This window comes from Natrix helvetica (genome assembly GCF_964273705.1).
Source record: "Natrix helvetica genome assembly, chromosome: 1".
Lineage (NCBI taxonomy): Eukaryota > Metazoa > Chordata > Lepidosauria > Squamata > Natricidae > Natrix > Natrix helvetica.
In genome coordinates this window covers 194929087-194945121 of record NC_138548.1, presented here as the reverse complement: position 1 = coordinate 194945121, position 16035 = coordinate 194929087, and the positions used below count along the sequence as shown (strand labels likewise).

General features: G+C 36.4%; 1 protein-coding gene across 2 annotated transcripts in view; it reads right to left on the bottom strand.

The window, feature by feature from the left end:
• ODAD3 (outer dynein arm docking complex subunit 3) overlaps positions 1–16035 on the bottom strand; it is a 29031-nt gene that overhangs the window by 12521 nt on the left and 475 nt on the right. Inside the window, exons 2-7 of one of the 2 annotated variants that reach the window (XM_081944427.1) lie at positions 14046–14167; positions 8493–8570; positions 6840–7019; positions 3650–3751; positions 3170–3295; positions 1860–1982 (exon numbers count right to left, since the gene is read on the bottom strand). In XM_081944427.1, coding sequence (XP_081800553.1) covers positions 1860–1982; positions 3170–3295; positions 3650–3751; positions 6840–7019; positions 8493–8570; positions 14046–14167 — 731 coding nt within the window. The remainder of the gene's footprint in view (positions 1–1859; positions 1983–3169; positions 3296–3649; positions 3752–6839; positions 7020–8492; positions 8571–14045; positions 14168–16035) is intronic. The other variant, XM_081944428.1, reaches the window with a different exon arrangement.

Below are 16035 nucleotides of genomic sequence, written 5' to 3'. Positions count from 1 at the left end.
ACAGCACTTGATCAATCTAATTCTCATCAATCAGTTAAAGAGCTTTCCAAAAGGAAAAAAAAAGTTTTTGCACTCTGCAAACCTCCCAAAAATGACCCGTTTTTCACGAAAACTGGCCCGTTTTTTTCCAAATAAAAGGCATGAATAGCCTTGGGGGGGGGGGCTTGCAGAGTGCTCCTGGGGTTGGGGCCCCCAAAAAGGAGCAAAAAACGGCCCGTTTTTCACAGAAATGGGCCCATTTTCTGTCAAAAAAACTGCATGCATAGCCTTATGGAGGCTTGTAGAGTGCTGCTGGGGGCTGGGGGGGGGGTAAAAAATGGTCCATTTTTTGCTTATTTCTGCCCTCCCCAGCCCCCAGGTGCTCTCTGAAAGCCTTCATAAGGCTATGCACGGCCATTTTGGTGAAAGGGGCAGGGCTTCAGGAGGCAAAAAATGCTGTATTCGATGTATAAGACGCACCCAGATTTTTAGCCTCTTCTTTGAGGAAAAAGGGTGCGTCTTATACTCCGAAAAATATGGTATTTATAATATATTTAATGAACCAAGGTTAAAACAAGCCATAGTTTAGGGCAAATCATGAATCCAATCTGTATATTGGGAAAGGGACAAGAGTTTCCAGAATGACTTCAGTGCCTCATATATACATTATTTCTTAGTTCCAGAAATGTATAAAAATTAAGTAGAAAATACACTTTGCATGCAATTTGTAAGGGTTATATAACTCAGCCAACTGAAAGTTTTTTAGGATTTATTGAAACACTTTGGTGTGATTTATACACTGGTATTGAAAAGGTGTGCTGCAATCCTAATAAAAAAAGGGAGGGGCATATTATCAGTTTTTAAAATCCAGTTTGAATTGATTTAAATTTTCAATATTAGAGTCATGAAACCTAATCTAACCTAATCTAATCTCCCAACAGAACTCCTCCCCCACCCAAAATAATGGGGGAATTTTGCATTTTGTACACATCCTAGAGTTTCTTCGATTTGAGATGGTCACAAATAAATCTTATAAACATACAAATAAACCTTTTAGTTACTAAGAATAAAAGGTTGCTGCTGCTGGAAATCAGTCAATGGGATTTGAAAATATCTTCAGATACAACTGCCAAATAAGCTTGGATGTATTTAAAGATCAGCTAGAGTCTAGACCATCTTGATTTAGGAAGGGTAGGACTCATATCTGCTGTTTGTCTGATGACTCCAACAATAAAGTTTTTTTTCTATCTTTTCTACTCTTCCAGGACTGGTACCTCTTACCTAAACCCTATGCTATGTTTTCTATTTATTTCTCTGCCTTTTGGGCTACTTCTACTGGAAACAAAACAAAAATGCAGATGCGAGCATTTGCCTTTTTCTCAAGTGGTTTCTATGAAGAGAATGGCTATATATAAAGAGGAAAGGATTAATTTTAGCACTTGATGGTTTATTTTACAGGTAATTAATTTTAATATGTAGTTTTTATTCAATTAACATTTTTGTCAGGCCTTACTTTTAAATGTTACTTCTACCAAGTTTGTATGTTCTTAAACATACATACTGTACATACTATATATAACTCTGTCACTCAACTACATTTGTATTGATGAGTGAGATATTTACCAGATTAATTTCAATGGAAATTGGCAGTTCTAGGTTGACAAAGAAATCTTTGCATCGCATGGAATTATTTTCTGCATTTATAATTTTTTTTCTATTTTATTTTGGGAAAGGGGCATCCTAGGTTTTCCACTTTTTTGGAAAATATGGTACACCTTTACTTTTGTGCATATGCCAGGCAAAACTACCCATTGGCCGGTAATCAAAATGAAAAGAAAAATGGGCAGTTACTTCATGGATAGCAAAAAATGCTACACTACCCGTCTTTCTGCACGCTCATTCTGTGCTCTCTTTTCTTCTGTCATTTTCTTTATGTCTTTCAGTTTCTTATCTCGAATCTTTCTTTCTCGGTAGATGGTTTCCTCTTGAGTCAAAAGCTGCTCCTGCATTGTAAGAGGAAACAAACATGAGATCTGCACAGTTCTGCTACTCTTAACATTGTTTGAAATGGTCCATTGGAAACATTGATGTGATAATAGCACTGGTTTATCCAGAGCTGAAAATCCTTTTTTTAAAAAAATGGCGATTAACGGCTATTAGTGTTGGTGGCAGTATAACTGCCTCTGAAGACCGTCTGCTGGGTTTCCTTGAGAAATTGGTTGGCCACTGTAAAAACAAATTGCAGGGCTGCAATTGCCAGAGATAATCCAGCAAGACACTGCTTAAATTGCTATTAATCTTTCCCCAATCTGTATGGATTTCCTCAAGGAAATCCACCCCATTTGCTCTCTCTACCTTTAATGAAAACCTCCAAGTATATTCCAGGAATTTGTCAAACAGAGAGCTTATTATTGGGCACACTGTTATGAATAGTGAACCTATCAGTTGTTATTTCCTGTTTGTTTTAGCAAGAGTTTTTCCTTTCTTCTAAGATGCCTCCAGAACAAATAATAACTTATTTAAAAGCTTGAAAAAAAATGGAAATGATGTGTCTGTATACAAATATAATTAATTCTGTAAAATTATAATTCCAAGCAGTGGTGGGTTCCTACTGGTTTGGACCGGTTCAGCCGAACCGGTAGTGGTTTGGCGGCTTGGGTCACTGGAACCGGTAGCAACCCAGGCCTGCCACACCCCTGAACTGGTTCTCCAGGCAGCGCCATAGGCACTGCTATCTTGTTTTTCACTTCTGTGCCTGCACAGAATAATTTTTATTGCACTCTGCATGTGTACAATCAAGTGCGCCCACAGCGCGCACACGAGCAAATCAGCAGTAGTACCTGCAGGAACCCACCCGATTCCAGGTAAATAACTAATAAGGTAGATCTCCTTACAGGGGCTTATCTTGGTATATCTCCTGACATTCATGTGCACACTCCTGGATTTCTAAATACCATGCCATTTCTCTCATATACCTTTGGCAGTGTGGCTCCATCTTTTGCAGCTCTGATCTTTCCTTATAACCGCTAATAACAATTAAAAATGGCCCAGTCTGGATATACCACCAATAATACCTTATCTGAATTAGATCCTAAGCTATGGTTGTGATACTGAACAGAGCATTGCATATTCTCTTCCATTGCTGATATCACATCTCTTATTTAATACTGTGCTTATCCCATTCCCCTACCCTAGCAACGTTGCGAGCATGTTGTGCATCAGTGTTCACGCTTTCCAGTTCTTGGAGCTCATGGCGCAGACGTAAAATTTCCGCTTCCAGGGCATCCAGCTTGTTCTGAAAGTGCAAGCTTTCCTCCTGGAAAGGGGGATGAAAATTTCAGAGAGAATTATAGAACAATCAACTTTAATGTTCCTACATTTTCCACCATGGGCCATAAAGTTACAGGTGTTGTAAATACAACAAAATTATTGAGGACATAAATTCCTAAACTGTCCATAATCCAGATATTAACAGGAGTTCAGAGATTAGATACCTCCTCCTCAGGAAACCCCTGAGCAAAAGCTGTTATGTTGCTTTTTGATCACTGCAAATTGAATAGCACTACACTAGTAGTGGGTAAAACATACCTTCTTTCTTTCAAGATTGTGGGGAATGCCTAGAGTTGTGTATCCTGTTTTGAAATAATCTATTTTGATGAAGGCATCATACCTGCATATGTGCTTTTAGCTTCTTATACATGTTGGTGATGCGTACAGCCTCCTCAGTCTTGAATCGGGCCTTTTCCAAACGGTTCTCCAGTGTTCGCAGAGTCTAGATGCAAAGAGCAGCAAATTAAGATAGCAGCTGAGCCAAGGATATTGAAAAGCCTCTAAAACTCCATCCAATTCAATTTGGTCCCTGTGGTAAAGTGCTATATAGTTGCTGAAAGGTGAGTAATTGCTTTACAGTAGCTCAATGCCCCAAAGAGATCAATTTTCTTCTCAGTGTTTTTCATATTGTGGAACTTAACAATTTAAAAACAACACATCACGTCTGGAGTCACTCAGCTCCATATAGTCATATACTAATAGTCTGGTTCAATGTTTGGGGAAAGAAACAGATCTCCAGTATCTTACAAAAGATTAGCAGGATCAGGGACTCAAGGGATATTTTGTGCCATAGGGGAGTGCTGTAACAGACAAGGCGAGCTTCCTTCCTTCCTTCTATTAGGCATCATGGTTTAACAGAAGGGTCGTAAAATTATATCAGACCTCTTGAGATGAAAACAAATTACTGGAGACATGTGGTCGTGTCCCTTAATATATAGTAATCAGCACATTGAGTTGCACTTGAAAGCCCACTGAGAACTAGTGAAGCTCACAAAGTAGATGCATTACACAGGTATACCAAAGTGCACTCAAAACCACCCTTGCTGCTCTTCAAGTGGAGAGAGATAATATGACATGAATAACAATGAGCAAGACCTCCTCCTAGTGTCAGGCATGCCTCATTCAGTAACCAAGAAAGAAACCTCTCAACTCCATTGTTTAGGAATTAAAAGTACTTTTACTATGAATAGATAGCAGCGAAGTAAAGCAAGGTCTGAGTCAGAAAAGTGTGAAATCATACATATCAAACATTTGCCCAGCGCCCTCCCTCCAACAACCCCCACCCCATTGCCCAATCTGCAACTCCCTTAGGTGTCATGTGGGATGCATCTCCAAAAAGCATCATCAGGTTGATATGCAGGACAGTTGGCCTTGACCAGGTCCAAACATCGGCCATCAGCATGCGCAGAAGATGGTGAGAACAAAACTCCCCTTTTGACTATCACTCCTGTACCATTTATTCCCATCCCAAATGCCATGCCCCATCCTCCCCATTGCCATGGCAGCCGAAGGCAAGTAAGTGAAGCAGAGGCTGACATCTAGTCTAGAATTGCAATGTCCACATTAATCACACTATTACTGAAGAAAAACTTTCCAATATTTTTCTGAGCTTGAGGAAATTTACAAGCAAAAGAAATGGAATAGCTTGCCTCCTGGGGATGTGGGTATTCCATCACTGGAAGTTTTCAAAAACAGTCTAACAACCATTTGACTGGTATAGTATAAGACTCCTGCCTTGAGCAGGGGGTTTGGACTAAAAGACCTTCAAGATCCCCTCCAGGCTATGATTCTGAGTCTGTAGTGTTGCTTTCTTGTTAGATTGCATTGTCCTGTTCTTCAAATAGTGTAAACTGTAATTTGGTAAAAGTCCAGGACTTCTTATTCGACACTTGGCATTCTTTTCCCCTTTTTTCAATGTATATAACTTCAATTGTATGACAGGTATTGTATGAAGTGATAAATAAAATGCTTTTGGGCATTTTATTTATTTTGAGCATCCCAAAAGAAGAATGATTCATCTGTTTGTGGTCACAGTTCTGGATCAAAGACTTTCTGAGGGACCAGCCACAAACAGTGAGGGTTGGGTCTGTCATATCCACCTCCAATATGGCGGTGGCTCAGTGGCTAAGATGCTGAAGTTGTCAATCAGAAGGTCAGCAGTTCGATGGTTCGAATCCCTAGCACTGCATAACGAAGTGAGCTGTTACTTGTCCCAGCATAGACAGCCGCACAAACAGGCTGAAGAACAGTTTTTAGCCAGGTTATCAGCTAGTACTTAGATGTAAATATAATAGCTAGAATAAGGACAGAGGTAAGGGAGAAAACAGTAGACTTGTTCTTTTCCTCCCTCTTATGGTATATTTACATAATTTTACAATAATAACCAACAAGCTACATATTAAAGCTTATAATTAGCAAATACATGCTTGCTTTTCATTGTCAAACAGTGGATGTGGTTAGGATATTATTTATTTATCAAATTTATATAGGTGTCCATCTCATACAAAATTATTCTGGACGGTGTAATGTAACAAGAGGAAGAATCATTACTCTTGTCACAATTCCAATCCAAATCAGCCCACCCCTCCTATAACTACCAATTGTCCCATGAGGATAGCTGCCACTAGTAAAAAATGAGAGCTGATATCTGATAATGTTTGGAATGTCTAAATAGCAAAACAGCAAAATATAAGAGGCCTTTTAGTCATCACTGTATTCCATGAAGAGGAGTTGCAGGAGGGGAGCAGTACACGCACTCATCTCTGTTTTAAAGCATGACCCTCATGCTACCTGGATGGCTCTAGATATTGGCTTTGCTTAAACTGAAGCCATTTTGAAACCTTCATGCACTGATTCCTTTGGTCCCACTTTTGTAAGAAAACAAGGCAGGCTAGGATCCTGGCTCTCACGCCTTTCCATCCTACTGCAGCCACAACCCATTGTGCCCTGCACTTCTAAAAGGGAAGATGTTCCAAACAGCCTTCAACGCAATCTTCCGAGTTTTTATGCTTTGTTTTAGATAAACAACGAGGAAAGACTACACCTATTTGAATATTGGAAAAGGGCCCATGTGAGGAATGGAATGGGAAAACTCGCCATAGCCAACTCGCCATAGCCAACTTGCTGAGAGAAAACTCAACATGGGCAACTTGTCACAGGACAACTTGCTGCTGGACAATTGAACAATTCAATTTCATTATTTAAAGCAATTTTTAAAGTATTTTAATTTTTGTCATTCACTTTTCATTTTGTCCCTCCTTGGGCATCCTTTCTTTAATGATTCTATTCCACTATTTCTTCGATATTATTGTAACTCTTGTCCTGCAGTGAGTTGTCCTACGATGGGTTGGCCATGGCGAGTCCCACAGTGAGTTAGGTTGCCAAATTGTCCACAGCAAGCTGGCTGCAACAGGTTGGCTGTGCTGAGTTGGCGATGGCAAGTTGGCTGTGACAAATTGTTGTAGACCCTGTGAGGAAAGCTCAGGAAATGTATTGGTTTCCTCTTTCCAAGAGATTCAGGCTTCTCTCACCTTGGCTGCCTCGATATTCCCTTCTTCCATTTCTTGCATATCATTGATTTCTTGTGCCTTAGTACTGTATTGAGTTTGCAGCTCCTCCAGCCTGAGCTTCCTCATCTCCACTTGATGCTTCAAATTGTTTAATTGATTTATTTTCTCGCATAGTCGATGATTGATTATCTGAATAGCACCCTTGTGAGGAAAGGAAAAAGTTTAAAGCAATCTGAACAATTGCACAGGCTGTTCATTTACTGAGAAAAGGAGGATTTGAATTATAGACAGAATTTTTTTAATAGATCAGAAAAAGCCTAAATTGAGAAATCTTCCTTCCCCTGTTGCAGAAGCATCTTCAAAACCCCATGGTTTTGTCAGAGTGCGTGTACAAAAGGAACAGACATTAAATTGCAATACTTGTTTTGTCATTTGACCCTCCACCCCTATTCCAACCTCCATGTAGGTATTTAGATAATTTTGTAATTTCATCTGAGCAAAGATACTGTAGAGCCTGAAAAATCTTTTTTTTAATAAAATAAAATAAAGACAGTTTTTCCTTTTAATTCCATTAGTTTTAATTTCCCTCATTTAACACAATTAAAATATGTAAAAGCAAAAGCAAAAGCAAAAGCAAGATAACCCCACATGTTACAAACAGCTAGATGAATTCCTTATCCTCTAAAACTAATTACTTGTTTCTGATTAGAATGTGATCAGTTTGAAGACAGGGCTGGTTTCTTGACTGCAATATTTCTTGTTCAAAAGAAGAATTTATTGGCAGGTAGTCTAAAACAGAATAAAACTTTTAAACTTTTCTTTCTAGTTCTGGTAGAAGCAAATGAAGCATGTGAGCCTGAAGTGTGTAGGACTTCATTTTATGCCAATTAAGATATTTTGTTATACTTCAAAAAGGTTTAAAGGTGCCAGTGTTGCCATCTCCCCAGTGTACTAGGAAGAATAATTCAAAAATTGAATGCCATTGCTGAAAATATTTGTTTTCTCCTTAAAAACAAAGATCTCTAAAAGCAAAATATTTAGAGAAAAACATTTACCAATCAACAAATTCATAAAGTATAAAGTGGACTTTAAAGTAGGCTGTTATTCAAATAGACTTTTAAAAATTAAAACTACCATATAATTGTATATAGAAACAAATTGAAGGCACAAATCTTTCAAAATTGATGGGTATGATGATATCATCTAACCTGATTATTGTTTGTTGAATTTGGAGTTTTGGAGTTCATATGGTCAAAAACAATACCGGCATATGGTAGTCTAAATCAAAAGCATAATCTTGTATTGTATAGCCCTGGGGTTTGCTCTTTTTTGTGAATAACCTAATGTTAGATTCTATCTAAGGCTAGAATTCTATACACATTTTGAGAAATAAGTCCCCTGGTATTCATTAGAACAGGTGGGGAACTATAGCCCTTTATGACTTGTGGATTTCAGCTCCCAAATTCCTGAATCAGACATGCTGGCCCAGAAATTCTGGGAATTGAAGTCCACAAGTCATAAAAGAACCATAGTTTCCCACCCTGCAGTAGAGGCATGTTAACTTGAGTTAGCCTAAAATTCTCAAACTTCTTTAACCCTGAAATCCCAACTCCCTAAATGCCAGTTTTTTAAAATCTAGCAATGAATTTCAGAAATGTTTTCATGATCAATTACCTCCCCAGTTTTATTTTTCACAGCTCCTTGTTCAGTTGGATGCTCTTGGAATGCAGCCTTAATTACTTTTTCCTCTCCCTGGAAAAAAAACAACATCCTAAAACAATTATAGTCATTATGTGAAGGTAATCTAAATCCAATTTTTTGAAAAAAGAAATACCATTATTGGCTGGGTTTCGGTATTAATTTTTGTTGAATAAGAATAGGTAATCTGGTCCACACATACCATTTCCCTGAAAATAAGACCTCCCCAGATAATAAGCCCAATCGGGCTTTTGAGTGCATGTGTTAAAATAAGTTCTCCCCTCACAGAATTTGTATTTGAGATAATAAACCTTGCTAGGGCATTAGGAAAGAAGCATTTGTGTTATTAAGTGACAAGCAAGCCAATCAGATTGTGTGTGTGTGTGTGTGTGTGTGTGTGTGTGTATGGTAATTGATATATACACAATACATACATACATACATACATACATACATACATACATACATACATACATACATATATATATATATATTCGTAGATTTTCACGGGTGTAGGTATGCTGGTTTTGTTGTATTCAGGTCTTTTCCCGTGTAAGATTGAGATTGTCTTTGCAACGTTTCAGCGAGATCTCACTCGCCATCTTCAGGCTGTGGTCTTAAAGTGTGACCGGAGCTGCCGTCTTTCTGTATATCTTGGTGGGAGGGGATGGAGTGCTGGCTTTGTTTCAGTAGGTGGAATGATTGGTTGTGTGGTTGTATCATGATTGGTAGATTGGTGCTGGTAGGCGGGAGGTATCATCACGTTTATTCATGTTGTGGGGGTGTTTCTCTATTTCGATGGCTCCTTCAAAGTTGATTTCATGTCCTGTAGCTTTAAGGTGCTGGAAAAGGGAGGAAGTTTTTTCTTTTTTTCTTACTGCGTTCTTGTGTTCTGTGATGCGTGCAGTAAGAAAAAAAGAAAAAACTTCCTCCCTTTTCCAGCACCTTAAAGCTACAGGACATGAAATCAACTTTGAAGGAGCCAGGTTAATCTCCAAACCAGAACACCTGCCTAATATGTAATACAGCCCAGGTTCTAATCCCAGTAAGGGTATGGCTAGCTGATGAGAGCTAAATAGCTTGAAATAGATCTATACTAGTCTCCCTTTATTTATTTATCAGCACAAATACAACACAAACATAGCAAAGGCAACATTAAAAATAAAAATATGGTTTGTGTTACAACCCCTGGTATCCCTGGCAGAAAACCATATTTTTATTTTTAATGTTGCCTTTGCTATGTTTGTGTTTTCTGCCTGGATGGTCTTCTGTAGTGAGCCGAAGGACAGAAAGGGGGAGTAGTGAGCTCCCTCCCAAATTTAGGCATACCAGGGGTTGTAACACAAATACATACCTATTTCCCTGGCTCAGCTGATAAGGAGGAGAGCCTGTGGTTTAGTGGCTAATCATCTGCCTAATATGTAATACAGCCCAGGTTCGAATCCCAATAAGGGTATGGCTAGCTGATGAGAGCTAAATAGCTTGAAATAGATCTATACTACTCTCCCTTTATTTATTTATCAGCACAAATACAACACACACACACAAACACACATACATATATATAAAATATCAAATATCTCTCTCAAATACCAAATTATGTGATAAAAAAAATCAGTTACAGCTTACAATATCACTAAAAACCTGTTCCCTTTCCATTGTATCTGATTGGCTTGCTTGTCACTTAATAACAAAAATGCTTCTTTCCTTTTTTTTTAATATAAAGTTTATTTTGCTTGGACAAACTTCACATCTTTGCAACACATTACATTTTTTTACCTATCGGTTGTGTCTGTTTTATCTATACCAATAAATCTTTTTAAACTATGACTTCATATATTTGTGCATTTACATTATTTCATACTTTTTTTTCATTCTATATACATATTCTATATGTTCTATATATAGCAGTTTTTACTACATTTATGTCATTTTGTAAAGTATATATTATATCTTTTATAACTATGACTTTATATATTTGTGCATTTACATTATTTCATACATTTTTTTCATTCTATATGTAATATTCTATATATTTTAGGTGTAACAGTTTTTACTACATTTTGTGTAATATTTATTTGCTATAGTCTATCTCATATTTCAATCTTTTAATCCCGGTTTTGTAGTTGTCTATTGTTTTGTTGATCTTTCGTCCTTTCTTTTTTGCTTTCCTGCTTTTCCCCTCCTTTCCTCTAGCCAATTGTACAATAAATCCCATACGCAGTAGTATTCAGATTTGTCTTTCTCTTTTAGTTCTTTCATGAGCCTATCCATCTCTGCACATTCCAATACTTTTTTTATTACATTTTCTTCTGTTGGTATATAATTACTTTTCCAGTTTTGTGCAAATATAATTCTTGCTGCCATAACGATGTGTAAAATTAAGTATCTAATATTTTTTTCATAATTTCCTTTTATAATCCCTAAAAAAAATAATTCGGGTTTTAGTGCAATTTGATGTGTAGTAATCTCCTCTAGCCAATCTTTTATTTTTTTCCCAATACTTTTTCGCAGCCGTGCATGTCCACCACATATGGTAGTATGTTCCATGTTGTTTGTTGCATTTCCAGCAGATAGGTGAACACTCCGGGAACATTTTTGCAATTCTCGCTGGTGGAAGGTGCCATCTGTAGAACATATTGTACATGTTCTCTCTATAAGCCGTTGCCATCGTTAATCTGTAGTTTATTTCACAAATTTTTTCCCATTCCGCCAATTCTATACTATACCAAAAATTTATCGCCCATGTTATCATCGTTTCTTTCACAGTTTCTTCTTCCATTTTAAATTTTAATAAGTAGTGATATATTTTTTTAATCAATTTTTCTTCGGTTCCCTGTAAACTTTTATCCAGCTCCTGCGGCTCCTTATAGAATCCATCTCTTTCCCTGTCTTTTTTATACCTTGTCTGTATTGTAAATAGGGTCACCAGCCAATATCTATTCCGTCTTTCAGTTCCTGCTTTGTTTTTAGTCTTTCTTGGTTGTCTAATATGTCTTTATATCTTATTATCTTGTTTATGTCCAATACGTTCGGGTATATCAGAGCTTCCATGGTGGATAGCCAGGTTGGGATTTTATTATAATGTTTTGTTTTGATTTTCAACCATGTTTGTAGTAGAGCTTTTCTAATTAAATGTTTTTGGAAATAGCTATGAATTTTGTCTTTCCCATCCTAGATAAAGCGTGCCAACCCAATTCCAAATTATAACCTTCTATTGTTAATAATCTTCTGTTTTTTAAATTGATCCAGTCCTTTATCCAGGTGAGAGCTGCTGCTTGGTAATAAAGCTCCCAATCGGGAAGTCTGAATCCTCTTGTTTCCCTACTGTCTTGTAACAATTTTAATTTAATTCATGGTTCTTTCCATGACCAAATAAACTGTGCAATTAATGTATTTAAATCTATGAAAAAAAAATTTCCCTAGGCTAATCGGCACCACTTGAAATAAAAATAATTTTTTTGGTAGTATATTCATTTTAATGATGGCAATTTTCTGAATCATTTTAACATAATTATCTTCTTTAATTGTTGAGCATTTCCCTATCAGCCAAATTAATAGATACTTTACTTTTTTTGCTATTTGCATTCCCATATTTTCCTCTAATTCTTGCTCTTGTTTTTTAGTAAAATTCTTCGTAATGATCTTTGTTTTGTTCTTATTAATTTTAACTCCTGCTACCTTACCGAATTCCTCTATTTTTTGGATTAATTTAATTCCTGATTTTAATGGATTCTCTAATCTGAATACCATATTGTCCGCAAATGCCTGTGTTTTATATTCCTCCTTTTAAATTTTTAATCCCTTTAATTTCTTGATTGTTTCTAACTTTTGTTAGTAGAACTTCCAGTGATAGTATAAATAATAAAGGTGATAATGGACAATCCTGTCTCACTCCTTTCCATATCTTAACTTCTTCTGTAGTGTCACTATTTATTATTATTTTTGCTGTCTGGGCCGAATAAATTGATTCTATCATTTTTATAAATTTTTCTCCAAATCTCATCATTTTTAACTGTGTGATTATGAAATACCAATTCAAGTTATCAAAGGCCTTCTGGGTGTCTAAGAAGACCAGTGCAATTTGTTTTCCCGGATTCTCTTCATAATATTCTAGTGTATTTATAATTATCCCCATAGTTTTTTAATTGATGTTTTGGTAAGAAGCCGTTTTGATCTGTGTGGATAATTTCATTTAATATTTTTTAAATTCGCTCTGCCATTATTGATGTAAAGATTTTATAATCTGCGTTTAGTAAAGAAATTGGTCTGTAATTTTGTATTTGTTGGTGGTCCGAATCGTCTTTGGATATCAATGTTATATATGCTTCCCTCCATGATTTGGTAACTTTGCTTCTATAAGTGCTTCATTAAATAAGTCTAAAATCACTGTTTCTGTCTACTCTTGCATGGCTTTATAAAATTCTACAGGTATACCGTCTGGGCCCAGTGTTTTATTATTTTTTGTCTCTTCAATGCTTTCTTTAATTCTATCACTGTGATTTTTTTGTTTAGCATTTCTCTTGCTTCTTTCCTAATACTGCTCTAACACGGTTTATTATAAGTATGTAGCATTTATCAAAAAATTGTATTTTAAGCCTTTTCTGTATCTTCTGCGTTTTTTATATTAGGAAGGAAGGAAGGCAGCAGAACTCTGAGTCTGTTGCTTATGTCCTTCTCTCATCTCCCATTTACCCATGAGCTGGCTTCAAAGGTTATGTAAATCTATAATCTTACTTTTGTTTTTGGCCTTGGGTGATATATGGACCCATTCACTGTGTTTTAGGATTATCGTGGTTCCCCGGAAATAAGACAGTTTTATTTTCTTTTGACCCTCAAAATAAGTGCTTGGCCTTATTTTTGGGGAGGTTTTATTATTTTTGAGGTGCAGGAGGTGGCGAGCATGGTCACCTCATGGCTGCTGCTGTATTGCAATATTTTCAGGGAGGACTTATTTTCGTGAAAGGGCTTGTGTGTGTGTGTGTGTGTGTGTATGTATATATATTCGGCTTCTCTTCGCCATTTCATGCTTGTCAGGATTTTTGCCACACTGATCTGGTATCTGCACATTTATAGTCAATGAAATCAAAAATTATGGTGCTAGACAAATGAACTTGCCAGTAACATGTTTCAATCTGGCAAACTGAAAAACTATTTGCCCTAAAGAGAGGAGGTAGTAAGCATAGCAGACTGTTAGAAAACCCATTTAATGAGGACCCAGATTGTTGGGGGGCAATATACTGACTCTGTAAACCACTTAAGAGAGGACTGTAAAGCACTATGAAGCGATATATAAGTCTAAGTGCTATTGCTATTGAACAGAACAGCCCGAATGGAATAAGCAGAAAGCTTAGATATACTCTTACCAAGAGAAAATGAGATTAGAGTCATTATACTTTTCTTTTCCAATGTCATACTGTATGAACCCACAAGAAAAGGGAAGCAATTCCAAAGAAAGGGAAAGGAGGTGGTGATTATGATTTGACAAGGGCTCACTGAGGCAGGGAGGAAGACCATCACAAAGCTCACCGCTAGGAGGTCTGCCAATTTCTGATGCAATTTCTTATTCTCCTGCCTCAACCGCAAAATGGACTCCTTGTTCTTCTTGATGTTCCATTGGGAATTCTCATAGAAAGCTTTACGATCACCTTCTGTAATGAGCAGAAATGAAACCACTCTGCTGATCAAGTAGTTATTGGCTCATTGAAAAGAGCCTACAAAGCCAAATAGTTCCAAATTGACAAGTTGTTAATTTTGAATGAAGTTGTTTAATGCACCACTAAAATGAAGGAATTAATGCTGTAAATCAGAAGTACAACTGTAATGATAATTTCTTTCTATATGAATTTATATTGTAGAAAATGAGATTTTGAAACAATGTTCATTTCTATACTTAAAGCCTGAAAACATGTGAGCTTTTACATAACATTTCCATAAAAGAAAATAGGAACTTTTTATGGTACGATATTGTAAGGCAATCATCCAATGGCCATGGCAGAAATATTTCCCACATACTTTCACTAATTCTATATTTCATCAAAAATAAATTAAATTGAATATATTTTGCTAACTTTAGTTAGATTGACACTATAGGAATATTTATATGAATACAGACAATACTGATAAAGGTTGACTCAGCTTTCCATCCTTCCGAGTTCAGTAAAATGAGGACCGAGATTGTTGTGGGCAATAGGCTGACTCTGTAAACTGCTTAGAGAGAGCTGTAAAGAACTGTCAAGTGGTATATAACTCTTAAGTGCTAATAGAATAGAATAGAACAGAAAAGAATAGAATAGAATTCTTTATTGGCCAAGGGTGTTTGGACATTGTCTTTGGTGCATATGCTCTCAATGTACATACGTAAAAGGAAAAAAAAATACATTCATCAAGAATCATAAGAAACAACACTTAGTCATAGATTACTAATAAGCAATCAAATCATACTAGGAAACAAACAGAGCAATATAAATCATAAAAATACAAGCAACATGGTTATAGTCATAAGTAGAAAGAGATAGGTAATAGGAAGGATGAGAAGAATAATAGTAAAACAGTCTTAACAGGGGTGGGGTTCTGCCGGCATTAATGCCGGTTCGGTGCGTGTGCGATTTTGCGCCTGGAAAATCCATACTTGAAACTTTTCTCATATCTTCTGATACTTTTCCACTAGAATGCCACTGTTTTATCCAGTTCACATGCAAACTATCTGTTATGGTTTTCTTATGAAAACCTTACTTCCCATATGTTGGGTCTTTTGAAAGTTGTCATTCTCCACATGTTAAGCTGATATTTCTTGAACAAACTTTTGTGCTTTTTAGGCCTTCAATGAATGGATCTCATGTATTCTTTCACACAGATTCATTCTCATAAACACATGGCATAAAGTTACACATTATTACTACATCTAACAATGGACTGTATGATAGAGCATTATATGCTAGGGACCATATTCTAGAATTAATATACTGTACTGATACATGCTTACATAAACATTGCACTCCTCACAAGAAATTCAGTTTTTTAGATTTAGATTAGTGTAGTTGTAATTATCCCAGGTTTGGGGGAAGGAGCTTTTTTCTTCTTCTATCCAGTTAAGAGAAGGATAACTGAGATCTAATTTTAATGCCAAGAACAATGAATGAAGTAAATCTTTTGCTAAGTATTCTGAAACTATGGTCAGCACACAATATGTGTAGGCAAACAAGGTGTAATAATTAAAAATTATCTATCTAAGGGATTAAAACAGCAAAGAAGTTGGGGGAAAGTTTAAGATGATAGTTGACAGAAGGGTGGAAGGCATTAATGTATGTTTTTTCAGATTTTTTTTCTACCTTTGTTCTATATATGTATCTATTTTTTGAGTCTGTGGTCTATTTGGTCTAATTACTCTTACTTCACCATAGAAATTTACAAGAGCAAAGAGTCACCCTCTAGGCATAATGAAGCTTCTTTCTAAATGCCCATAGTTTTGTAATTTATATTTAGGGGGTGTCCTTTTCCTCTCACCCTCTATATTTTC